Below are 25,639 nucleotides of genomic sequence, written 5' to 3'. Positions count from 1 at the left end.
GTAGCATGAAACACACCAAATGAAATCCGGGGGGTATAAGTGCAGAAAGATGTGGATAATGAAGTTAGATAAAATATTTTCACACTGAAATTGATCTTTTTTCACATTTTAAAAGGAGTTCAGGCTGAATCTCTGAATCAGAAGTGGGTGAAATTTAGCTTCTCCAGGTTAAAACAGAAATCATGTTTTCAGTCTTTTAATGCAAAAATGAGGATAACTGGTGCTTCCTGTCAGCTTTCAAAGTGAAAATGAACATACGCTGGTGTAAATCTGCAAGCATGAGTCTGAAAAGTCCAGTTTCAGGTCTGATAATCTGATGATTGTGCATCCAGACCGTGAACAGTTTGTAAATATATTAACTTACTCACCAAACACTGACTGCTTCCCTTCCACCATGCATCTTCTTCTTCTTCTTTTAAAAGAAAAATACTCTAAAACAGATGACTACATTATGTTTCACGCTCACCGTATCTCCTCCTCCTTCTCTGTGGAGTAATGAGTCAAAACCATAATAAAGCATGAAGTTAATGAATACATGCGAGTCATTGCGATGCTTTATTCCACAGTGTCCTTTAGTGCAGAAGAATTCATTTCAAAGGTGTAAACAAATTTTCCACTCTCAATAAAAACAAATATGTGTGTATGTGTGTGTGTGTGTGTGTGTGTGTGTGTGTGTGTGTGTGTGTGTGTGTGTGTGTGTGTGTGTGTGTGATACAGTGATTAGTTTTAAGATCAATATTAACTCTCACATTTAAGACATTCTGTTAGAAGCATCAGAAGTTTAGTCTCTCCAGTAAATCAAGCGTACGTATAATTTTACAGTGACTGGGGAAATGAGGATTGATGGTGAAACAACATTGTACTGCAGTAATATTCAGTGTATTAACCAGAATGCAATACACAGCAAAGCGAGATGCACAAGTCCTGCTCACACCGTTTTCGTTGAAACCAGATCGTCGGCACATCAGTACTTTCTCAGGTTACGCTGGTGCTCAGTGAAGCCAGTGCTCACAGTGCTTCATGTAATTTATGCACAGTCATTCCTCAGTTAGTGATTCTCCAGTTTAATTCCCCACACTCAGGTAAATATGACATCACAGTCCCCTCAGATGAACTCTGCTCTGCGCTCATACTGGCTGTTGGTCATCGTAGTCCTGTTGATCCTGCTCAGCGGGTGGTTGGCCTCCTCGCTCAGATTCGGGTACCTGCTGTCTTCAGGCCGCTGCACCTGCTGCTCTCTGGCGGGACATCTGGTGGTGAGAAACACCCCGCCGGCCAGCAGCAAAGTGAAGGAGATCCACCCCAGGTACAGAGCAGGCCCCCAGTCTCTTCTCAGCAGCACAGCACCCTCCAGTGGCTGACTGGTGTGATGGCACGTCCAGGCTGTGGGGACCAGCAGCAGGATCCCAGACAAAACAAAGAGAGCACCAGAAAAGACTTTAACCTGGCCTCGCAGAGGGAACCACACCGCCCCCGCCGCTCCGATCACCACGGCGAAAGCCCCAGCTCCGATGGCCGCCATGATGAGGGCCCTCCACGTCCGAAAACTTCCAGAAAGAGACATGAGAGACTGGTAGAAGGAGCAGTGCAGGCTGCCATCGTGGGCCAGGTCCCAGTGATCCCATTCCAGCCACACCCCATCCCAGTAGGCCGGCAGAGTGGCTGTGGTGTTGTTGAGGGTGCCGCTCACCTTCCACAGAGCCAGGCAGCGCGTCAGAATGGCACAAAGCCACCCGGCGAAGGCCAGACCAAGGGCGGCGAGCTCCAGCTGCCGCTCCATGACTCCGGCCGGCCCGCTCCTCCTCCCCACTGCAGCCCGGCTGCCTAACCAGAAACAGCTGGCAGCAGAGTGGGGTGGGGTGTTTTTTTAACGTGTGTGTGCATGTGCGAGCCAGAATCTGTGTATGTGTGTGCGAGTAGGTGTGTGTGTGTTTTGCATGACTGTTCAGAATAGGGAAACCAGTTCTTTGGTATGCAAGGGAAGAAGAAGGCAGTGCGGCAGGGCAGAGGAGGGAAATCCCTCTGTTTACTCTGCCATGGTTTCCAAACAATCCCCTTCTCCCAGCTTCTGTACAGAGGGAAAAACAAAGGTCCCACTGTGCTGCGACTCTTCAGCCACTGTGTCATGTTTCTGTGGGAGCTTGATTTAAAGAGCCACGAGTCGTACTGATAACTGGATTCATGTTCTTGCAGCGGCCCTCTGTGGAGAGAAACAGTGACGCTTTGGGACTGCAGGATACTGATTGAAGTGACACATTTACACTGCAGCGTTTATTAGAGCAAAACACAAGCACGCAAGCTTTTAGCACAGCAAATGTTCAGTTCACTAAAAATCATGACTAAAACTACTGACTGAAAATGCTACAGGGGTTCAAATCCGTCCTCTGAGTGTCTTTGTGAAAGGAAATGTCCACAAAGTGAGTCTTCATAAGAACAGAGGGATTAATGCTATGATTCATGTTGAGAGACGGCTACTTCAGAAGCTGCAACAAACACAGGGAAATAAATTTACAGCATCGGTGCTCCAACACTTCAGCTGCATGTTTCACTGTGTGCACAGGGTCCAATCAGCTTTTACAACGTCTACATATGGTCTCTAAACACCTACTGTACATGCATATACGCCTATATTGCTTTACATGACGCAGTTCAGTACATTTATCCTAAAGGGGCAACTTGTTTTCTGAACGCTGGCACATGGGACGACCTGTTTCCAGTCCTCACTTCACACATAGTTCTTGATGGCGTAGCTGTGTGTGGGTGTCCTGGCCAGTGTGTACCCGCTGGAGGGGAACCTGGCCCTCTGCGGTGGGCAGCTTGTGCACAGAATGGCTCCCCCGCAGAACAGCAGCCCAGATGTCACAAAGCCTATATATATGGCCGCTCCGAGCTCCCTCTTCAGCACCTCAGGGACGCGCGGGTTGTGGAAGTCGTTGATGATGGTGTTTGCCGTCCAGGAAACAGCCACTATGGTGGTGAGGGCTCCCAGGCAGAAGGTGGCTCCAGAGCTCAGCACCAGCCGAGCCTTGATCCTTGGGTGGCTCAAGCAGTTGGTGCAGCGTGCTCCCAGGAGGAAGATGAGGAACCCCAAGCATCCCAGCACCAGGCTGATGCAGATGAGGCCACGGGCCGCCTGGAGGTCCGGCGACAGGTCCAGCAGGGCGTCGTAAAGCTTACACTGCAGCTGACCCGTGTACTCGCTGACACAAGTCATCCACAGACCTTCCCAGAACACCTGCATGACCACCAGGTGGGTGCCAATGAATGCTGTCACCTTCCACATGGGCAGAGCGCAGATCAGGATGGTCCCAGCAACGCCAGTCATGGACAGGCTGATACCCAGCTCCTGCAGAGCCATGGGACACGGTGCAGAGTCTCTCAGGCCCTGAGACACACAGAGGGAGGAGGGGAACAAAACATTTAGTTTTCAATCAGAATGGACAGATGAGATTTTCCTTTATCACACGCTGACGTAAAATAAACTGTGTTCACTGTTATCAGTAACAAGAGAGACACTTTCCGCAAAGCTGAATCGTTTCCTGTAACTGAAATCATCAGATAAATATTTAGGGATTTCTCATGATGGAGGCAAACGACCACTAGGTGGCGCCGTGTCACAAAAGACAAACGGTGCCAAGGAATCGCCCTCACTCACAACCAGCTGATGAAATCCAGAGTTTTTGAAGGCGTCAGACCAGAAAAGGCTTCTGTTCATTGTGTGAAATAACCTCTGCGTTTCTGTCGAGCTCCTTTCTGTTTCATTTCCGTTCGTGTGTTTGTGGTGTGGCAGAATTAGCTTTCATTGACAGGTGTACTATCACTGCGGACGCTTTAGATTTCATGGCTTGATACTCTTAAACATCCATAAATCTGAAATCTGTCTGTTCCTCCCTGCTCTCTGATGACATGAGAGAACGCAACGCCCCCGTCAGGTTGGACTGTGAACTAACACAATCAACGCTTTTAATTTTTCAAAATTCAAAACCATCTTTTAAAATCAATTCAAACCCAAATATCTGAGATTTTAGGGGGACAACTGACATTAATGATAGCGATAATGATGCTTTTGTGACTTTAGATAATCCTCCTTTAATGACTTTAATCTATTTTCTCCCTCAGCATTCATGCAGCAAACGCTGACAGTGACACAGGAAACTTTTAAAACAGGTCATGCTTTGCTGAACAGATCAGCCAGCAGGATTTTAAGTCCCTGAGTCACCATGTTTGCTCTCCGGATAGCGAGTTCCTGACAAACTGGTTCTGCTGGTGTTCTGTTTGAATCATCACAGAGACATTTTTGAAATGTCTATAAACAAGAAGCATGAGAGAGAAAACTTACAACAGCAGGGTCATTTATTGTGACAAGAATTACAAATATCAAAGATGTACAGTGCAGTTAAAAAACGTTTTCCACTTCACCATTTAAAACACAGTTTCTAATTAAACTACCCGCGTACACAACGCAACATCCATGCTGCATGAGTCTCCTCTCGAGTGCAAACAGTATTTCCTTCATTGAGTAGTCTGTGTGTAAGTCCTTTTTCTGGATATTTCACAGCAGCTGATTAAACTCCAAGCTTCAAAGCAGACAGTCATCACCAGACTTCCCCTCGTCCCTTCAGAAATCAAATGTACGTCTTCGTCGGTGTGGAAGATCGGATTGAATCCTGTTTGCCGTTTCCTCCAGACTTGTTTAGGAGGTACTTCACAGAGGGGGTCTCATCCTCTTTGGGGGGACAGCTGGCACACAGAATCCCTCCTCCGATGACCAGCAGCACCCCGGCCCCCCAGCCGATATACAGAGAGGCCCCGAGCTCCCTTTTCTGAGCGTCTACCAGCACTGGGTTGTAGAAGTTCCTTATGATAATGCTGGCAGTCCAGGAAACGGGGATCAGGCAGAGCAGTCCGCTGATGATCAGCAACACGCCTGCTGCCACAGTGGCCCTCGCCTTGGCCCTCTGCTCTGGAATGAAGTTGGTGCACTTTCCACCAGCGAAAGCTATGAGGAGCCCCACGACGCCCGTGACGATGGACACCACCACCAGAGCGCGGGCAGCCTGCAGGTCAGTGCCCAGAGCCAGCATGGAGTCATACACCTTACACTGCATCTGGCCGGTACTCTGGACCACGCAGCTCATCCAGATGCCCTCCCACATAGTCTGCGATGTCACTATGTTGTTGCCAATGAAAGCGGTGACCCGCCACATGGGCGCTCCGCAGACGATGAGCACCCCGATCCAGCCGAAAAGGGCCAGGGCACAGCCGACCATCTGCATCCCCATGGAAGCCATCGTCCTCTCTCTGAGCGTGTCTGAGAGAAAATTAACAGCTGATCAGGTGTTTGTGTGCATGTGAAGCAGAATGAGAATGAAGAATGGGAGGTGTGCTAGCGAAGCTATCAGGACACATTAGAGGCCCTGCCAAAGAATACCAGCCACGCAGGATTCTTTGTGTGCGGGTACAATAAAGGTTGAGGTTTCACTCATTCTTCTGCATGGAGATGAGACTTGTGTTACACGAGGTTTTGTTGGCGTTCTCACAGGGAAAAGGATGCATGTGACAGAGAGTCCACCACGTAGAAATGCAGGCAGGTTGAATGCATGGCGGAGAGCGTTTGAGCGACAGCACATCCTGTCGACACAAGACAAGTATGCAAACAGTCAGACTGAAATGAATCCTTTCTGCCGTTCAACACACAGAATCAAGGCAAACAGAGGTTTGTCTGTATGTACATACTGTTCGCTGATGTGTGCACACTGGTGATTGTTTTGAAATGAATCACTGCTGGTAGCAAACGAAACACGGCATGTGGAAGTGAGTGCTTCCTCCACAGGCGGACCGCAGCTGCAGAGTCAGCACGCTGTAGTTGCCATATTTTGTGGGATTTGTCTGGTTTTGAATGTTTTCAGTCATCAGCTGTTGAAAGCCGTTGGTCTCTGCTGACTGCTGTGACCACAGAAACAGGATGTTTCAGGATAAACCTCTGTCTCTGCTTGTGTAGGACACGTATTACACAACCAAATCCAAGTAAAATGAAATGTCTTCAATCAAAACATCTATGCTTGTTTTTTGTGTTCTTGGCCGGACGTTTCACTGGTCTCAAGCTTTTTGTCCTTAATTATCTCAATAAGATTTTATAACTTCTTATTGAGATGTTATTACTGGTTCTGGGTCAGTTAGCTGATACATTAGATATTTAATAGTTCTCCCATTTCATTCCTCTTTTTCTTGTTTTTTTGCACTGTGGTGGCTGCATATTTCAAAACGCCCTAAAATGCGTTTGAGATTTTGCTTTCAGTTTAGCTTACTTTCATTGTTAACATAATAAACAACCTGGATTCCTTTACTTTCATCTGTCTGAAGTGCCCATGTAACGTACCCTCAGGCGCTGGCATACAAGCTTTAGAAAGCTGAAAACGAAGTGTTACTGGCCAGAAAATATGATCAGATATAACCTATTTAAAAAGCCTCTTATTGACACACACACTGACTGTTTTGACTGAAACCCATTTTCCCATCATTGTTTGGTTAGTGATGGACGACGGCCCATGATGCATTTGTTCCATTGTCTTCTATGACATCACTGGGACTGGCACATGATCGTTGCTCCATAACAGGTTCAGGTAGATTCTCTGTCCAATGGCAGGAGGCAATTTAGGAATGTGAAACCAGGGAAAATGTAGTAACACAACAGGGTGTGTTCACACCAGTGAAACAAACTGGTGCCGACATCATGTTTGTGATGCTGAGTCTTTGAATCATAGTAGAAATGCAGAGGTCACTTCCCGGATGTCCTTATCTATCAGCTGACAAAAGGCATTTTCTGATCTGTCGCCCCGATCGGCAGGACGGCATAATCTGTTTGTGCTTTGGCCACGTCCATAACGTCTCAGATGAGGTTTGGGAATCGCAGAGGATGTGCTTAAAAGGAACCAACATTCACTGTTGGCTGGAAACGAGACACCAGGAGCGTCTCCTGTGTTGAAGTCACCCGACTTCCCCCTGTGAGATTAATACTGACTTTACAGCTTTAAGGGCGTTCATGTCCACATGTTGGGTGAACAGTGTGGCCCTTTTTAGTTAAGGCCAATGAATTCAGTCTCAAAAAGTCCTAATTACATTGGCTGTAATTCAGTGTGATCAAAGCTGAAACAGTATAATAAATACCGCAGTCCCCTGCTCATGTTCAGCTAATCTGGGTGTAAAGACCCTGAATTAAAGGCTCTTGTCACTTTTCTGGTGTTTTTGATGTGTGTTAACACAAAACTAACATTGGATTTATTGCATTAACAAGAACTGTGTGTGAACTCAAAGCCTGATATATCATAACTCTGTGCCATATGCAGTTAGATTCATTTTCTTTTTGCATCCCTGTGGAGCTCCACTGATGTCTGAAATCTATTAAAACTGCATCACCGAGCCACAACACTGCTCTAACTTTTTTAAATTAGAGTATCTTGTGCATTTGTGACCCATATTTAAAGATCTAGCTCAAAAGTAGGAATCAGTGAGGTTGTGTGCCAGACAGAGGATTCATGGATCCACTGACAGCGACACAGAATAACAGTGAATGATGACGGCGATGGAGAAACAAATGTTGTGCAGTAAAGATCCCTTTCTGAAAACTTGTTTTTGGTCAGAAACTTAAAGGACTGTCTGATTATCTTTTCTAAAGAGCGTTTTAAAGTGTCCCTAAGTGTAATTCCTACATGACTGTTTTTCAGTGCTGCTGCTGTGCCGTCATGGCTCTTAATGTGTGTTCAAACTAACAAACTGTTGCCAGTTCTGGCTCTCGCTGGCACTCAACACTGTCAAACTGGTCAAACTGGTTTTACGTCAACATAAAGAATTCAAGCAAAGGGCTGCATGTTTTTGAAAACACTGCACCGTCTCCCGCTTACACTCTCTGTGGCCGCTTTGAAGTCAAAACTGTGACAATTTTAGTTCCTGTTAGCAGTGTTTCTAAAGTCAATGCGGTCAGTTAGAAACACTCTCCTTTGTGAAACCATGAGTCTGCGTCACCAATGCATTCCTCATCTCCTCTGACATGATCAATGAGAAATTGGCTTTGAAAAATGGGTCATCATTTTTTTCAAGTCGTCTTTATCATCTATTTTACTGTGATGCATGAGCTAAAAAAAAAACAAAAAACAGGCACTTTGAAAAGAGAATTTCATTAATTAAATTGTTTTATTAAAAATCAACTTAAGACAGTAAACAAAAACAGTATTTTCACATTGCTATTGAACAACTGAGTATTGTAATAATTTTTACAATTAATTCACAATGTACTTTACAGGTTACCAGACATTCAGAGGAAAATTAGGTTTGACACAAGCTTTATATAGAATAACTCAGTCCAGTCATCACGCCGTCGGGAGATTTTCCTGCCAGCTCTGCAGTTTCACACCACATCTTTGCATTATGTTTCTCAAGAAACACGTTCCCTTTCCTCCACCGATTACTTCTCACGCTGCGCCACTTCTTGGGAAACAACTTGTGGTGCTATCAGAAACTTACAAAGGAGGGTTACTCAAGAAAAGTAGAATGATTCACAGTCTTTTCCAGAAGGACGGACCTCTCAGACGTAGGCTCGGCTGGTGGCTGTGGACCTCGCACCGGAGTACTTGACCGGATACTCTGGGCTCTCTTTGGGGGGGCAGGAGCTGCAGAGGAGGGCGCCACCCAGGATGAGAAGCGCGGCCGTGCCCCAGCCGATGTAAAGAGCGGCCCCCAGCTCTCTCCTCTGGGCGTTGGTTAAGATGGGGTTGTAGAAATCCCTGATGATGGTGTTGGCAGACCAGCAGACGGGGATGAGGATGAGAACGCCGGCACAGATGAAGACGATTCCAGCAGCAATGGCTACCTTGGCTTTGGAATGTGCGTCCTCCACAAAGTTGGTGCACTTGCCTCCCACGATGCCCAGGATGATCCCGAAAGCGGCGACGATGATGGCGATGACCACAAGGGCTCTGGCGGCCTGAAGGTCCTGGGGGAGAGCCAGCAGGGAATCGTAGATCTTGCACTGCATCTGGCCTGTGCTCTGCGTCACACAGTTCATCCACAAGCCTTCCCAGATGACCTGTGCTGTCACAATATTGGCTCCGATGAAGGCTGTGACCTTCCACATAGGCAGGGCGCACACAATGATGGTCCCCAGGAAGCCGATGATCGCCAGGGCAAAGCCCAGCATCTGTCGTCCCATTGACACCATGATGAGGTCTCGTTTGAGCAGAGGATTTGGAGGTTTCAGGAGCCGGTCAGCTCAGCGCAGGTTGTAAAGTTAAGTGAAGTGTGTGGCACGTTTCCTTTGGTTATAAAGATGTCTTTGTAGAAGGTGGAGTCAGGACGTCCTTCCCTCTGACCTGAAACCAATGCGCTTTACCCGCCCAACCAGATTCTTCACATTATTCGCATGCGGACTAGGAGCAGTTTCGATGAGATGAACATCAGTCTGAAAGGACTCCATGTAAATGAGGCTCGTAAAGAGGCACCACTTTGAAACAATGATGTCCCAGTGGCCGATCTTTGATGTGACAGGCTGCCGGAAGATCAGGTCCAGTCACTGGTTTCAGGTTTAAAAAAAAAACATGGTTTCACCGGATGTCAGACGTTAACAGAAGGAGCCTCCATTTTTGGTTCAGTTCCATCTCTCTTTACATCTGTTTAGTCGTCATTACGTATTTTCCAAACTATTCTAGGAATTAATTCATATTCGAATGAAACTACTGAATCAGTTCATTGGATCACTTCAAAACTTTTTGGGCTTTTTTAGCTTTTTCACCATGTTCATGTCTCATGATTTATAGAAGAAAATGCGTGTTCTGCCTCACTCATGCACACATAAACCCACAGACGGCTCTTACCCTTACAATAGTGACAACGTGTTGGGACAATGACTGCACAAACAGAAAAGTGAATTTGCCACAAACATTTTATTAAAATGCTTATAACAACAACAATAAAAATCTCAAAAATAAAGAGCATTTACAGAAATCGAACACATCACAAATCATCACTATTTACACAATCGGCTCTGTATGACAAGGAAATACTCTGACATTGAGCAATACGACTTTCACAACCATGTCGACATTCGTACATCAAGACTTCTTAAGCTAGAAAGATTTCTAATTTAAAGCACAAAATCAATCCAAAAGAAGGAATGAAAGCTTCATAAACGCAGGTCACAGTGACGGCTTTAGTGGATTCATTTTAAATCCCAACCATGCACTGGGATACATACCATCCTTCAGACTTACAAAGTGTATTTTGGTGCAGTTTTACTTTCTAAAGGCATAAAAAGTTCCTGGAGACATCCTGGCGGAAAACTCAGTCTTTGTCCTCTTTCTGTCCTTTCAGGTTTTAGAGGTACTGTCCAGCAGGGTATGTGTTTGGTGCCGCATATGGTTTGCTTGGCACGTATGTCCCGGTGCTTGTGTATGGTCGGCTGGATGGGGGAACGTACACAGGACCGTACACTGAAGGGTTCCCCACTGGACCTGCGTAGGGGTACATTTGGCCTGGTGGGTAGCCTGGATATCCATACATGGGTTTTTGAGGAGGGCAGGACGTGGTAAGGATGATCCCTCCGATCAGAAGAATCGCAGCTGAGGCCCAGCCGATGTAGATGGAGGCTCCGATTTCCCTCCTCTGCGTCTCGATGGTCAGGGGGTTCTGGAAGTCTGTGATGGTGATGGTTGCAGACCAGCAGACGGGGATCAGGACCAGGATTGCAGAAGCAATGATGAGACAGCCACCTATGATCACCACCTTGGCCTTTGATGTATCTTTCCTCAGGCAGCCGGTGCACTTAGCTCCGATGAAGGTGATGATGAAGCCGATGAAGCCGAAGACGAGGGAGATGATGACCAGGGCTCGGGCGGCTTGCAGATCCCTGGACAGCTTCATGACAGACTCGTTCAGCTTGCACTGCATCTGCCCGGTGCTCTGCATCACACAGTTCATCCAAAGGCCGTCCCACACGATCTGGCCTGTCACAATGTTGGCTCCTACGTAGGATGTCACCCTCCACATGGGGATCCCACAGGTCACCGCCGCCCCAACTAAGCCAATGAAGCTGATGACCTGACCTGCCACCTCCTTGCCAATCCTCCCCATGGTGAAGCGGCCTCGTCTGCGTCAGGAGCGGTGCGTTCCAGCATACAGGACTGGTTCTCTTTCAGAGTGATGCAGCTTTCTCACTTGTTGTTTGTCAGAAAATGCAGAGGAGGAGGGCTCTCCCGCCGTCAGGTGAGTCCTTCTCGCCAAACAAGATTCCTCTTCCTCGAGCTAGAGGAGTGGCAGTCCTTTTTAAACAATGCCTTGCTTTTGGTCTCGGGAAGCTCACTTTCATATGCAGATTTCTCTGCAGTAAGGATGGTGTTATTGGATGGACTTAAAACCATTTAGTGACTCCAGAGGGGTTGAAACCAGCTCAGACTGTGAACAATGGCAGGTGATCAAATTACACTGAGCTGTTGTTTTCACAAACAGGATCTTTGTTCCGCTAATTTGAAATCAGGTGGGACATTTAAGACAACGTCCAGCCAAAACATGCAACTGTAAGCAAGCACAAAAAAGGAAATGAGGTTATCTTGTTTCATCAAGTTTGTGTTATTACTTTATTTTAGTATAAAACTCTAAAGATAAAGTGAACATTATTGCGTTTGACACCACATTTAGATGGTAAATCGTGAGCTTCTATTATTCTCTCTGCAAAGCGTTTTCACAAGATGCGACACTGCACTAACAGCCATTTCCACACACAGATCCAGTGAAGAAAATCCGTTTTGAGGAAGCTGATTATAAGAGGACAAAACCCAAGATGGACACTTGAGGACTGAGGACACGACAGATTGGTTTGTTTATGGTTTTTGCCAGTCTGGTCCATGATGCATAAAATTCTTTAATCTTTTGTGAAACACAAAATAACTTAAAAATGACTGTGTTATGGGGGTGTTTTATTTTTTTATTTTGTTTTTTATGGACTCTACATCACAGCAATGACCTCCTCACATATCATGTTCACTTATTTATTTTTCCCTCTTACACCTTTGTAATACTCTATTTATATATAGTATGAGTATATAAGTCAGCAAACAGCAATCATGCAGTGATTATATAGTTTATTTACAGAAACAGGGCATTACAAAGATTCATAAACACAGATATACACAGATAATACAATATAAATGTGGAATTTGCTGTGTGGAAATGAAAAGAACAACATAAAAATGCACAGACTTTTCTTAATTAGGAGCATTTTTGCGATTACTAAAACCCCTCAGACAGACGTAATCAATGCAAAATGTGCTTAAGCTTGCTAACTTGCAGAAGTCATATATGAAGGAAGCTGTTTTCTGCATTTATTTGCAGTGTGAAAGCCTTACAACAATCAACAATAAATATTTACACAGATTAATTTAATCATGATTCTAATCATAGTTATTCATCAAGCAGCCAGAATACAACATGGATTTTTAAAAGGCTGCCTCTAATATCTTAAAACTAAGACTGAGACATGAATATATTCCTGCTGGGGTGTTTAAGTTAAAGGTTCTTTGCCACACTCAAAACTCAGGCTTCATGCGACCTCAACAGTCCGTGCAGGAAGGGCTACACATACTCTCTTGAAGTGGAGACTGACTTCACAGGTATGAATTTAGGAACGTAGTGGGGGTGTTCATGTTTGGGCGGGCAGTTCCAGCACAGCAGCCCCCCTCCCATCAGCAGCAGTGCGGCAGCCGCCCAGCCGATGTACAGCGCCGCTCCTAACTCGTACCTCTGGGCTTCCACTATTAACGGGTTGTAGAAGTTGGTGATGATGGTGTTGGCGGACCAGGAGACTGGAATGAGACAGAGCAACCCCGAGACAATGAACAAAACTCCAGCCAGGATGCAAGCCTTTGACTTCGATCTCTCCTCCTCGATGCAGTTTGTGCATTTCCCACCAGCGATTGACAAGATGAGGCCGAAGATTCCAGTCAGGATGGAGATGATGATCATGGCGCGAGCAGCCTGCAGGTCCTGCGGCAGAGCCAGCACAGAGTCGTAGACTTTGCACTGCATCTGGCCTGTGCTCTGCACCACACAGTTCATCCACATGCCCTGCCAGACGGTCTGAGCCGTGATGATGTTGGCTCCAATGAAAGCAGTGACCTTCCACATGGGCAAGGCGCACACGACGATGACCATGAACCAGCCAACCACAGCCATCGATACGCCTGTGATCTGAATCCCCTGAGAAACCATTTTGCCGGCTTTGCTCCTCGCACATTAAAATCCCAAAGGAAAGACAGGTGGGCTAATGTGAGCTCGTATTTATAGGTTGTTGTGTGAGAAGAAGGCACACAGACATGAGGGTATGTGAAACCACAGTCCTCCGCTCCTATTGGCTGGAAGGAGTTTACACACAAACAGAGACCCAGTGACCTTTAGTCGCGCTGACCGGTCTGAATCCAAAGCTTCAAGGTCAGATCCAAACAAAAGATAGAAACTGTTTCCTCATCCATCAACTTTTTATTCTGTAACTGACAAAGAAATCTAACAAAAAGTGCACTTTTAAGGAAAATATACAAGTGAGGCTTCTTCTAAATTCACACCTTTAAAAAGCTTTAATCACGAGTAACTAACCCACTTTTTCCCAAAAACTTAGTAAATGTGCTACAAATCCGACCTGTTCAAAGGGAAAGCTGGATAAAACCAGTTTAATAAGGCTTCAGGTTTCAGGTCTGAACAAGCATAAAAACCAAGAAATGAAAACATTTGCTGTATGTTTCTGAAAATGTCATTTCTAATTATTAAATTGAAGGAGATAAAAGCGCTGTGATCATACGTGAGGCACTGTGGGAATGAGGCCATGCTCCTCATTGTGTTTACAGCAAGGGGCACTGTTGGACAGGTAATGACTCTGGCACGTCAGGAATGTCAGTTTTCTGTCAGAGACTTTTCAGAGCAAATGAATTAGGTGTATTTTACAGTTTATTAAGAATTTATTTTGAGAGCAAGCTGACAATATGTGGAATTTATTTTACTTTTATAAAATTTTCATTGCTTTTAGTTATTAATCACCTAAAATGTTATGGGTTGTGTCCAGCAGAGCCCCACCTCATGTCTCCTTTCTGAAGCCTCTTTAGCTTCAGATGAAGCTGTTTTAATAACATAAAATCTAAAAAGAACATGCAAACATGATAATTCAATGTTGATTAAAAAAAAAATCTTTATTTACAGACAGTTGCGCATAATACACACTTTGTAATGAAATGATATGTGAAAGGGCACAAATGGAAGAAAACAAAGGAAAAGCAATAAAAAATCATTTAATCAACGTCTGAACTGTTGTTCCAGGATCTATCTTTATCTTTTCATTCACTCCCGTTGTCTCTGAGTCCACAGACAGCTGTTCAGGTGTGGCGCACATCTCTTTATCTTTCCACTGATGGAACGAATCCTGAAGTGCTTTAACTCGACATGAAAGTATCAAACCAAACAGTGAGTACAATAAAACCTCTGTGAAATTCAAATGGTGACACATGAGTCAATTTCATGGACCGTGAAGCATTTAATTCAAGTCTTTTTTAAGTCTCTGGGCTCCGTCGTCTGTCTTCTGTCCTCAGACGTAGTCCTTGGGTCCAGTTGAACGAGCAGCAGAGTACTTGGCGGAGTAGTTATCCTTGGGAGGGCAGTTGGCGCAGAGGAGCGCCCCGCCCAGGATGAGGAGGGCGGAGGCCCCCCAGCCGATGAAGAGTGAAGCTCCAAGCTCCCTTTTCTGAGCGATCGGTACCAATGGGTTGTTGAAGTCCCTGATGGTGGAGTGTGCGGTCCAGCACACTGGGACGAGGCACAAAACACCAGCAACGATGAAGCTCACGCCGGCTGCCACACAGATTTTGGACTTGGAAGACTCATTCTCAACACAGTTGGTGCATTTGCCCCCTGCCAGGGCCAGGAGGATGCCGACGATGCCAATAAGGATAGAGACGATGATGAGGGCGCGGGCTGCCTGGAGGTCCTTGGAAAGGGCCAGCATGGAGTCGTAAACCTTGCACTGCATCTGGCCTGTGCTCTGGACCACACAGTTCATCCAAATGCCCTCCCAGGTGATTTGAGCAGTGACAATGCCCTGACCGATGAAAGCCGTCACTTTCCACTGGGGCAGGGCGCAGACAACGATGGTCCCAATCCAGCCAATAATGCACAGGGTAGTGCCCAGTATCTGAAAGCCTGCCGACACCATGTCTCCTCAGAAAACTTCTCGTCCGGGCGTCCAAAAAAATGTCAAAAAGCTCTGTCTGTGGAAGTCAGCAAGGTTTTGCTTGCAAGATCCCAAAGAGTAAATGTTTGGGTAAGGTTGGAGCGGGTCTTTTATACACTTACCTCGGGATGGGGCTTGACACACAGATACTGTCACACACAGCTGTGACGTGATGACTGCCCCCACTTCCCCGCTCCCAGACGCGGGCGTGTGTCATCATGTCAGTTTTTGTCTCGCTGCAGGTGGAATAGCCACACTGTGACTCACATGTACTGAGATCAGTTCAGCAGACTTTAAAAAATACCATCAGCCACACCTTCAAAATTGTCATTTCGGCCATTAGGAAGTTATTTTTGTTCTGTTTTATTTTGAGCATGCGTTCTGTTATGTGCTTACTGTCAGGAGAAAGCCATGAAAGCCACAAATCGTCAGTTTTGTTTAAAGATTTAAAGTTACTTTTTATTTTTGTGTCGTTCTCAAAATGTTCCCTGGATTGAAAGAGACTCTACCTCTCTAGGCTCGAGATGAGCTCTTAGTATTTCATTCATTTATTAGTAATTGAAATTAGCAACAAAGCAAACAGTTTCTGAGTTTCAGGGCTCAATCAAACATTGACTTTTGGTTGGTGTAATTAACAATGTGTGTTTTCTACTCTCTGATGTCAGTAAAAGACATCCGTTTATGTCTGGTTATAGGAGTCATTTCCATTTCTTAGGCTTCCAAAAAGCCTTAAAACTAAAAAAAAAACAAAGGAAATCTGAAGTTTGGATCTTTTGAAAAGAAAAATCCTTTTGTCAGAAATGTGCCAGTGATGTTGTCTTCTTAACCTTTGACCTTTGGTCTCTGATCTTTTCAGCTGTGGGAGTTTCAGTTTGAGACAAAGACAGGACACACAAGCTACTTTTGTCTACTTTTTCTCAAGCGCACACACTGAAAATTGCATGAGGGAAAATGTGTATAAGTCAGAATATGTACATAAAAAGTACATAAAAATACTTCTTTATTTCATTTATTTCTTAGCTTCTCAGCTTTAGAGTGAAACCCTTACTACATAGAATTTGATAGAAATCACTGTTATGAAAAATTCTAGATTAGTTGAACCTATTTTTTTTGCATCTACTGCAGATTAAAAATCATGCTAACTGTTCAAACATAGATGCATCATATTGTTAAGATGTTTATTTGGCCCTTACGAACTAAAGCTTTAAACTGCAGAGTGCAGCTGGTCGGGTAAACGCTGGTGTTAATCAGCATGTCCATGACAATATTTCTAAAATGACTAAAAATCACTTCAATTAGATATTTGAAATGAGCATGCATGAACAGAAAAGTTGTACCGCAGGTGAAAAAAAGAGATCGTAGCTGACCTTGCAGTGATGTCAGTCCTCAGAGGCTGAAGGGTTGCAGACTTTTCCTGAAGGCTTTTCTTGGAGAAGAACGCGGACTCTGCAGACCGGGGGTCCCGCTTGATTTATCGATAGTTTCCCTCAGCAGTGACAAGACAGCAGGAGGGAGCTGTCGGGGAAATGGCGAACACTATGCCAAGTGATCCCAGCTGACAGACTGTTGCAAAAAGAGGCAATGAGAGGGGGCAAAGAGAGGTAGAGAGAGAATCAGATTATTTCAGAAATGAATAGAGGCTGTGTTTGAGAGCCAAAAGTGCCGTTAGGACTATAATGCCTCTATTTTATCCGAGGTAGGATCATTAGAGCTACCTGGGCCTGGCTATGGAGATTGGGTTCCACACACAAGGAGGAAGAAAGGAATTTCCACAATTAAGAATCTGAGGAGAGATGGTTTCAGGGTGAGATTAGTCCTGATGTGCAGGTCCTGACGGCCTCAGACACAATTCACATTTCTCAAACAAGCATTTAGCGCACATGCAGCGACTTCAGTCCCCCACAAAGCACTGCATCGATTCAAAATCAGTCTAGAAAGTCAAATAAGGTCGTGCTAAACGTTGCTGGTTGTGTGAAACTTTGTGGTTTTTAAAGTAAATGACTGTCAAAAGTTGAGGATGTAGACGGTGATACATTTTGCTGAAGTAATTAATGGCGCCAGGAAACAGGAATAAAGCATAAAGTTTCATCGCTAGGGCAGCTTTGGAAAAGGGAACAAATTTTGCAGCAACTGGTGAAAGATTTGACTTCATCAGCCATGTGAAAATGCCAGAGGGAGCTGAGGTGACGTGTCAGCAGGCAGTCTGAGGCAAGCCCAAACCTCACAGTAACGGCTGGCTTTGGCTCTCACCCAAACGTCCAACCCTTCAGTTAAACTGGCTGGATCATTATGCACATCAACCTGCAGAGTAAACACGTTCAAGCGTCTTAATTTAGCTGGTTAGCGTTTTCCAGCACAGCCAGGTTTGGGGGTTAAGTTCCCCGAGGTTCAATTCAAATAAAGTTATCCGACAAAATTAAACAAATGTGATGATACTGAAAGCCAAGCTGGGAACACTAACCTCCACAGAGGCAGAGCAGGGACCTCTGGCACAACCTCACCTACTTCCAGGGTGCATGGGGAAGAGAAAAACAGGCTAAAGCTTGAGTAACATTTGTTGTCTGTATAACAACTTTATTGTCGGACCAATGCACTTTGGCTTGTGGCCTTGCATTGAACAGAAGAAGGCTGCATGTAGCTTAAAATGTGAGTCCGTTTGTAGGGACATGTGTTTCTGAAAGATTTAAACGAATCAGCTGTAAATAACTCGGTTCGCTTCGGCGTGTCAGCGTGGGGTTCGTCCAGGTGAATTGACGACTGCGATCGGTGAATGTGAGCGTGAATGTTTGTCTCGGTGTGTCACCCGTGTGATGAACTGTCCGCGGTGTTTTCCACCTCTCACCAAATTTCCAAAGATAAGCAGCAATGGAGTTCTCAATGACCTGTTCAGTTTTTCAGACAGACAGGTGGAAAGACAGGTTTTATGACAGGGCGGGGAGGCGGCCGACCAGGGGCCCTCACCGAAGGGCCCCATAAAGGCCCCGTGTGTCTTATGTGTGGTATTTTGAGCAGGCCTTGTGCAGCATTTTAGGGTCATTGTAAGTTAGTAAACTGCAGAGTCCAGGCATGAGATCTGATGAGCTGTGCCTCTGGCTCCCTATGAAAACATTGATGTTTTTGTGTTAATGTGTGATGAGAAATGTCCCAGGTTACAAAGAAACTACGAGTAGTTTCACGTATCGAAGCGGGAAATATGACGGTGTGGTAACGAGCCCTGAGGCCATTGTTCAGGTACAGTCACAGTTTCAGTGGGTACTTTCAGTACACCGAGTGTCTTTGTAGGCTCTTCGGTGACTCATGCTTGTTCAGACATGACACTTTATCACATGACACAAACAGGAACCTGAAGTCTTCACAACAAACAACACGCTGTCACTTTTTGTCCGTTTCGTCCATTTCTGCCGTCAGCACACAGCGGCTCACATGCTTGTTTTCCGTCACGTTCGTACTTCATTCTGCTGCAGATCTTGTCTGAAGTTTGTCTAAATGAGAGTGTCAGGCAAACATGTGCAAGTCAGGCAGTGCAAATGTAATCTAGGCTGATATAAGACACATACAATAGCTCATTGGGATAAAAGCCATTATGTTTGAGAAACAGGGAGTGACTGAGGATTTGCATTTTGGCCCGGAGGCATCATGATTCCTCATTTGTGTACACTGTTAGCTAACAGAGATCAGGGCTTTTTTGGCTTTCAACAAAACGCAGCATCCTTATCATTTATTGCTTTTTATTAATTATATAACTTCCTAATACATTTTGTTTTCATCATCCATCTACTACACTAGTAGTCAACACTACGAACCTTAACATTCAGACACATCAGCGGTGAACTAAGCACAGTAACAACAGAATCTAAAGAAATAAAGGCCTGAATTAAATATAGACAGAATTGGTCACAAAGAATATTCTTATATTTGTTAATATTCAGTGTAGCGTGGAGAAACAACAGCCTACACTTGACATGAGTACTTCATGCGAACCGGTCAGACTCGCTCTCACTCCCACGACAGGTGAATGTTTAGCAAGTTGCTCTGCAAGTAGCTACATGTATATTTCCAGGAGAAGGTCTAAGAAAGTAGGTGCACCTGCAGCAAAAAAGGTGAACTCCCTACATAATGTAGAGAAAAACATCAGATAATGGTGTGTTATTCAGAGGTAAAGATCAGTGGAGATCCAGCGTATGTATCTGTAGCATCAAACAGCAGCTGTGCATGAGATAAGCACGAGCATGCATGTGTTTCTGTGACGTTCAGTGGGCTGAAACTAATGCGGTTCATTCAAAATTTAAATGATAAATAATGAAAAGTTCAAATCAAGCCCAGAGCAAATAATACAATTCAAAAGTAAAATCTCGCAGGCACCCAGAGCCAAACGTAAAGACGCAACACAGGTGTAATCTACAGGATTTTGCTGAAAGTCTGTCTTATGTAATGGTGTTTCGGACAGATGTTTTCGGACAGACAGGCCCAAAGAGTATTGCAGAGGTGGAGATAATACAAAGCTAAAGTGTGAATCAGTTTCATTGTGTCAGACTGAGTAAGCAGATCCTGTCTGATCTGTAGAAAAAGACAGTCCTGTTCTGTGTATTATATGTATTACATGTTTCCTAACAAAAGTGCCAGAACAGAGCAGTTCAGGGATCAGTGGTATTGAGTTGATTGTTTTGTTATTTCCATCCTTGCTTTTGCATCCTTATGTACTGAAAACCTGTTACCAGCAGTGAGAATCCATGCTTAGCTGCTGCTGGACGAAGATTAAATAACAAAGCACGCCCGGTGTGTCTCTCCCTCATCCTCCTTCAAATACAAGTGGATTACAGAATGCATTAGCAAATCATGTCTGTTATTATGATTCAAGCTTTTATCTGACTAACTGGCAAACCCAGGAGCTGTGCTCTGAATGCAGGCTGCTTTTCCTTGGAGGTAGGAACTCCCTAAGTACACTGCTGCCAAATGCTAATTAAAACCAAAGGGAGAAAACTACATTTGACAAATAGTCAACAGGTAATACATTTTGGAAAGGAATCAGAGGGAAATTCCACCCTTTAAATCATCCCTGAAAGCAGCTACGTTTGTGGAATAATGTAATAAACATCTTTCTGGAGCAGCTTTCAAATCCAAGTTGCAGCGCTTCACACAAAGTGGGACATTAAAATCAGCAAATTATAAAATCATTCGATAAACCAGATGACATGAAAACTGTGTTGAAATGCATGTTTTCAGATGAGATCTAAAGTTTCTAACTCAGCCAACTACATTTTTGTCTGACATCAGAAATGCTCACATGCTGATCCACTGTCACTGTAACTGAGGGGACGGACGCTTTCTGCAGAGTGGCTCCCCCTGCCTGTAAAGACACACATCTACAGAAGCATGCACATCAGCTGTTTCTTGGATGTCCTGTTTTAAAGGACCAGTGTGCAACACATAGGGGGTCTATAATCAGAATATGAATCTAAATCCTGCACACTGGTCCTTTAAAAGTTTAAGTCAGGAAGCCTAAATGAGTGAAAAGCTTTCATATATGTTGTGTCTGGCCTCCGTCTTCTCTTTGTGCCTCTTCATCACAGCATCTTTTTAGAATAAAAACATACACAGCATTTCTCAAAACTATTTGGATTTTGCATTTTTATTGCTCCTGGTTACACCTGATGTGGGATTGTTATTAAAGAAAGTCTCTACTTTGGATACATGTGCATTAAATGGACTTACCTGCAGTGGACGTCATGATGTCAAAGCTGTCCTCTTTGGTGCAAAGTGCATTGGGGTCTTCTCTCAGTAGACCAATAAGACCTGTAGAGATGTCTTTAAAGTTTGATTATCAGCAATGTGACAGTCTCTCATGAACTGTACGAAAGCCTTCAAGCTGATGGAAGAAATGCAGATACATGTTTTTGTTATGGAAGGAGCCGATTCTTCTTACTGATGTACAATAATACAAAACCCCAATGATGAAATTTGCCTTTGAAAAGGTCCAGATGCTTTGCAGGTGTGTGCCTGGATGTGTGGGAGGGTGGGAGGGTGTGCCTGTGTGCACATGCGTGTCTGTGGATGGAGTTAACCGCAGGACAGCAGAGACACTCATCCCGACCGCTGACCCCAGGCGACCTCTGTTAATGAGAGGAAAGCCTGTAATGACGCAGAGCTCACCTGTCAGCCAACCTCAACGGCCCTGTTGTCTATCAAACGTCATGTTGAGCAGATATTCCTCCTGGTGAGGCATTCTTTGAGTAACTTAGAGTGCAGCGTGGCAAAAGGGTGATTTTTCAGAGCCTTTTGCTTTTGTTCAGTCGACTTAAAGAAATATCTTAGCCTAAAACTAACTGTGCTGTCTGTCGTTTGAGGTTCCCAAAACTCGATCACATACAAAGGGCGGATTTACTGAGGGGATTAGTTAGGCAGACGACCTACCATTAAGTCCCAGGTATGCATTTATGGTTGGACGTGTGTCCCATAGAGATTCAAAATCTGTTTATGTCGGGGCGTAAACCACCAGGCTGATGCTCTCAGTGCATTTTCAGTTTATTTAGGCATCTAAACATGTATGCTCAATTTTAAGGCCCACTAACAATGAGGCTTGTTGACCCGCTGGGTCTTTTTTTTTTTCCTCCCAGGAGGGATTATGTAGCTGACCAACAGAAAAACAAGGCCTGTCATTGTTGCTCTTTTTTCTCATTCAGATGGTGATTCAGCACTTTTCTTCAAGGTTGTCACACGTCATGTAGAGATACAGTAGAGATCCATTTTCTCAAATTGAGCACCGACACAAGCATCTTAACGTAGTAAGTCACTCAGAACAGAGTACATAAAAGATGCGTCTGTGTGAATGTGGTGTGGATTTAAGACACTATCCACCCTAAAATATATTCGGTATGATTACTGTTAGGCTCTATCAGCACTTGACAAATACGTTTTCAAAAGAGTTTTCCATGGTTTTCCCACATGACGCGAATTCCAGCTGAATGCAGTTTGGTAGAAAATATTGTCTCCATTTCCAAATGCAGTCTGAAGGTAAACATGATGCCACCTTAAGCAGACTCCACCTTCAGTCGTCTAAGCTTTATAAAGAAGGTAGAATCTGTTTCTCCCTCTCACTTTCTCCCTCACCAAAAGTCTTACGCAGGACTTTGAGCCAGCGGGATCCGATATCGCCTTCATCTCAGGAGGGTTGAGCCTTTGGACACAGAGGGCCTTCTATCCCTGGAAGAGAGTCTTGTTCAGCTCCTTCTTTCTCCCCAGCTCCAACTATGTACTCTGCAGGCTTGGAGATCCTCGGGATGATCCTGGCCGTGGCCGGCTGGCTGGGGGTAATGGTGGCCTGCGGCCTGCCCATGTGGCGGGTGGCTGCATACATCGGTCAGAACATTGTCATCTCTCAGGTGATCTGGGAAGGCTTGTGGATGAACTGTTCGGTGCAGAGCACAGGCCAGATGCACTGCAAGGTGCACGACTCCATGCTGGGGCTGCCGGTGGACCTGCAAGCAGCCCGTGCCTTGGTCATCGTCTCCATGGTGCTGTGCATCGTGGGCATCGGTCTGTCAGTGGCCGGTGCTAAGTGCACCAACTGCAGTCGAGACGTGAGCAATAAGCCGCGGCTCGTGGTGGCTGCTGGAGTAACCTTCGTGGTGGCTGGACTGCTGCTGCTGGTGGCCGTGTCCTGGACGGCGCACGCCATCGTCCTAGGCTTTTACGACCCACTGCTGCAGGAGACAGGAAAGAGGGAGTTTGGTAATGCTCTGTACTTTGGCTGGGCTGCCTCCTGCCTGCTCATCCTGGGGGGAGCCCTCCTCTGCTGCTCCTGCCCACCGGTGGCAGCTACAGTGCCGAGTGGCGGTGGCTCGATGCCTCCGCAGGTGAACTACTCACCTGTTAAGACCATGTCAGTCAATGGATACACAAGGAGAGACTATGTATAAGCGTGTAGCATACAATGGCTAGTGTTGGATGTTTGGTGACTTGCATGTTAATGCAGCGTCCTGGACATTAACTATGAATCACTGACGCACGTCTCATGACGTCTATTTTGTAATAATTTCTGCAATGGTGTGCTTGTTGTGTTGTTTTTAATGTTTTGTTTCACATATTAATACATTTTACTTGTAGATGTTGGCTTTGTTTTTTAAAGAAATATTAAAATGGTGTCTGATCTTAAATACTTTCACACAATGTTTATGCAGATGATTTCTGATTAAAGCAAAAGATTCCAAATAAAAGAACCAAACATCAAGAATTCATTCATTCATTAATTCTTCATAGCAGACAATTTGTAAATCTGCTCTTTCATGTGAGTCAGAAATTGGTGCTTAAACTAAGTTCAACATAGAAATACGGCTGCATAAGTTCTGCCGTGTGCAGAAATAAGGGCTGTAGAGTTCAGCACAGTCTGACCAATAAGAGCCAGACTGGTGCACGTCGAAATTAGGTACTGTATTTTATTTCAATGTAAATGGAGTCAAGAAACAATGGGGGGCTTGTTTGAGAAGAGCACCTTATGCTTCCCTTCCATTGTAGCCTGTGTGAGAGTGAAACTGAGTCAGAGATAAAGGTCTGCAACCGCACGGGGACGCAACCTGAACTGTAATGGAGTCCAGTTTGTGCCACAAAGACCCTATTGATCAGGAGGTTTGCAACTGTTTATCTTCCTCCCCAGGTGGGATTCACTGGAATAAAAGTGTGTGTCCATGCTCTAAACAAACAAACAAAAAAAATCTAAATGGCAAAACAAAATCAGAACATTTGTTGTAGAAAGTTGGTAAAACCTCAACAGTACAGGCGACATTATGCTCCTCAGCTTTGTTTTAATGTCTAATAAACGTGTAAAAAAAGCTGACAATTTTAACAGGAGACGGCCTCTTTTGAGCTTTCCTAAAATCCTGTTTAGGTACTTTCAAACTGTCTCATGTAATATTTTACCACAGCTTATAGAAGATATGTAGACTTACATGGTAATTCAGTCGTCCTGAACTCCTTACAAGCAGTGCTGAAAAAGTGAAAGAATAACAAACAAAGGTTGGAAATATTTCTTGCTTTCTTAACTTGTTTTGGCCTCAGCAGTGAGGTTAATGATCCAAAGGATTTTTAAATATGCTGAACGCTCCCTTTGAGTGACCCTGCTGGCAGGATTGTGTTACTGAGCTCAGCTGTGCAGTCATGCACTAATGGGAAAGTGCAAGAAACACAATATAAGAGTACCAAGCAGCACTTCATAGGAGTTGCAACAAAACACAACAACAAACACAATATTGGTGCTGAAACTCTGAAACACCATACAAGTAAGAGTGTACAAATAAGAGCATATGACCTGATGGCAAAGTGAGTGACATTAAGAAATGAAATGTTCTTTTTAGTTTCCTTCTTTTTTTTAATAAATTGCATGATTTAAAATTTGCCGTGCAGATGCAACACAGCGTGTGACCTGCTAAGACCACCGGAGGCGTGTGTTTGGAAAGCTCTTCTTCTGTGGCACGTGCAAAAGTTAAACGGAGGCTGAAACTCCTGATGCTCTGTGACCTTCAGCACAAGGACACTGATAAGACCCCCCACCCCTGTGCACACACACACTGACGTTCAGCTGCACTCCACACACTGGCCAGCTCTCTCTTTGTATGACTTGAAGATGTATGTTCAGGGGGGGTTTGTGTTGTTTGCATTGCGGTCCCCACATGTGGTCTCTGTTACTAACTTCCCATGCTGGGTTAGCTGGGAAAAGCACACACCCCAGCATCATGACATAATGTTTCATCATCTTGTGGTTTCTAAATGAAATTATTTAAAGCATCTCTGATATCCGAAGATCTGTTTTGGGTGGAGAGAAATCACATTATGGTCTATAACACGTGTTAATGGGAGCTGCTTCTATTCGAGGGATGTGTCAGCCTTTCCGTTGTTACTGGAAAGGCTGCGGGCGTCATCCCTCTCAGAAATGTTGAAACAACATTACTCCTCATCCACAACATGCGCAGCCTGTTCAGTCGGTATTTCCAACCCAGTATTTATCAGTGTCAGTATGGCAAGACTGCTGATAGCTGTGATACACTTTATATGAATTTCTCCCACACACCAACAACTAAAAAAACATCTTGTTTCCTATCATGAAAGGTGATACGGTGAATGGAAATGTGCAGACCTTCCACAGAACTGATGCTTCCATCACATTCATTGGAATTCTTTGGAAGGATAAAGACATACAAGCCAGATAATCAGAGTACTCCTGCTGCTTTCCAAAGAAGTATCCTGATCCACATAAACCCCCTTTTACCACCTCCATCATGGCCTTCCTTCACAAACCACAAAATGATGGAATATTTTTGCTTGGATTCACTGACTCATTCTGTCAGAGAGCACTGCAACGAGAAACCGGCAGGAGTTGATAAAGTGCCTTCC

General features: G+C 44.7%; 6 protein-coding genes across 7 annotated transcripts; 1 reads left to right on the top strand and 5 right to left on the bottom strand.

Moving 5' to 3' along the window:
• Positions 1–968: 968 nt before the first annotated feature.
• Positions 969–1,804, bottom strand: LOC139336311 (claudin-4-like). Its single transcript, XM_070970373.1, has one exon. The coding sequence runs from the start codon at positions 1,778–1,780 to the stop codon at positions 1,106–1,108; it is 675 nt and encodes a 224-aa protein (XP_070826474.1). The 5' UTR covers positions 1,781–1,804; the 3' UTR covers positions 969–1,105.
• A 921-nt stretch (positions 1,805–2,725) lies between these two features.
• On the bottom strand, positions 2,726–16,685 carry cldnj (claudin j). The gene is made up of 2 exons (XM_070969797.1): positions 16,624–16,685; positions 2,726–3,385 (listed from the first exon to the last, which is right to left on the bottom strand). The coding sequence occupies exon 2, from the start codon at positions 3,356–3,358 to the stop codon at positions 2,726–2,728; it is 633 nt and encodes a 210-aa protein (XP_070825898.1). The 5' UTR covers positions 3,359–3,385; positions 16,624–16,685.
• Positions 4,626–16,707, bottom strand: LOC139335988 (claudin-4-like). 2 transcript variants are annotated; one of them, XM_070969795.1, is made up of 2 exons: positions 16,624–16,707; positions 4,626–5,311 (listed from the first exon to the last, which is right to left on the bottom strand). In XM_070969795.1, the coding sequence occupies exon 2, from the start codon at positions 5,289–5,291 to the stop codon at positions 4,626–4,628; it is 666 nt and encodes a 221-aa protein (XP_070825896.1). In that variant the 5' UTR covers positions 5,292–5,311; positions 16,624–16,707. The 2 variants fall into 2 exon arrangements, with proteins under 2 accessions (XP_070825896.1, XP_070825897.1); XM_070969796.1 differs by lacking the exon at positions 16,624–16,707 and adding an exon at positions 8,739–9,227 and having other exon boundaries at positions 4,626–5,301.
• Positions 10,048–13,312, bottom strand: LOC139336087 (uncharacterized). The gene is made up of 2 exons (XM_070969973.1): positions 12,785–13,312; positions 10,048–11,137 (listed from the first exon to the last, which is right to left on the bottom strand). Exons 1-2 carry the CDS (start codon positions 13,252–13,254, stop codon positions 10,366–10,368), a joined length of 1,242 nt encoding a protein of 413 aa, XP_070826074.1. The 5' UTR covers positions 13,255–13,312; the 3' UTR covers positions 10,048–10,365.
• On the bottom strand, positions 14,348–15,318 carry LOC139336492 (claudin-like protein ZF-A89). The gene has a single exon (XM_070970624.1). It carries the CDS (start codon positions 15,236–15,238, stop codon positions 14,615–14,617), a length of 624 nt encoding a protein of 207 aa, XP_070826725.1. The 5' UTR covers positions 15,239–15,318; the 3' UTR covers positions 14,348–14,614.
• Positions 16,708–22,503: 5,796 nt separating the features above from the next.
• Positions 22,504–23,172, top strand: LOC139336096 (claudin-4-like). Its single transcript, XM_070969989.1, has one exon. It carries the CDS (start codon positions 22,504–22,506, stop codon positions 23,170–23,172), a length of 669 nt encoding a protein of 222 aa, XP_070826090.1.
• The last annotated feature ends 2,467 nt before the right edge of the window (positions 23,173–25,639 follow it).

Source organism: Chaetodon trifascialis, chromosome 9 (assembly GCF_039877785.1).
Source record: "Chaetodon trifascialis isolate fChaTrf1 chromosome 9, fChaTrf1.hap1, whole genome shotgun sequence".
Classification (NCBI taxonomy): Eukaryota; Metazoa; Chordata; class Actinopteri; order Chaetodontiformes; family Chaetodontidae; genus Chaetodon; species Chaetodon trifascialis.
This window is presented reverse-complemented; position numbering and strand designations above follow the sequence as displayed.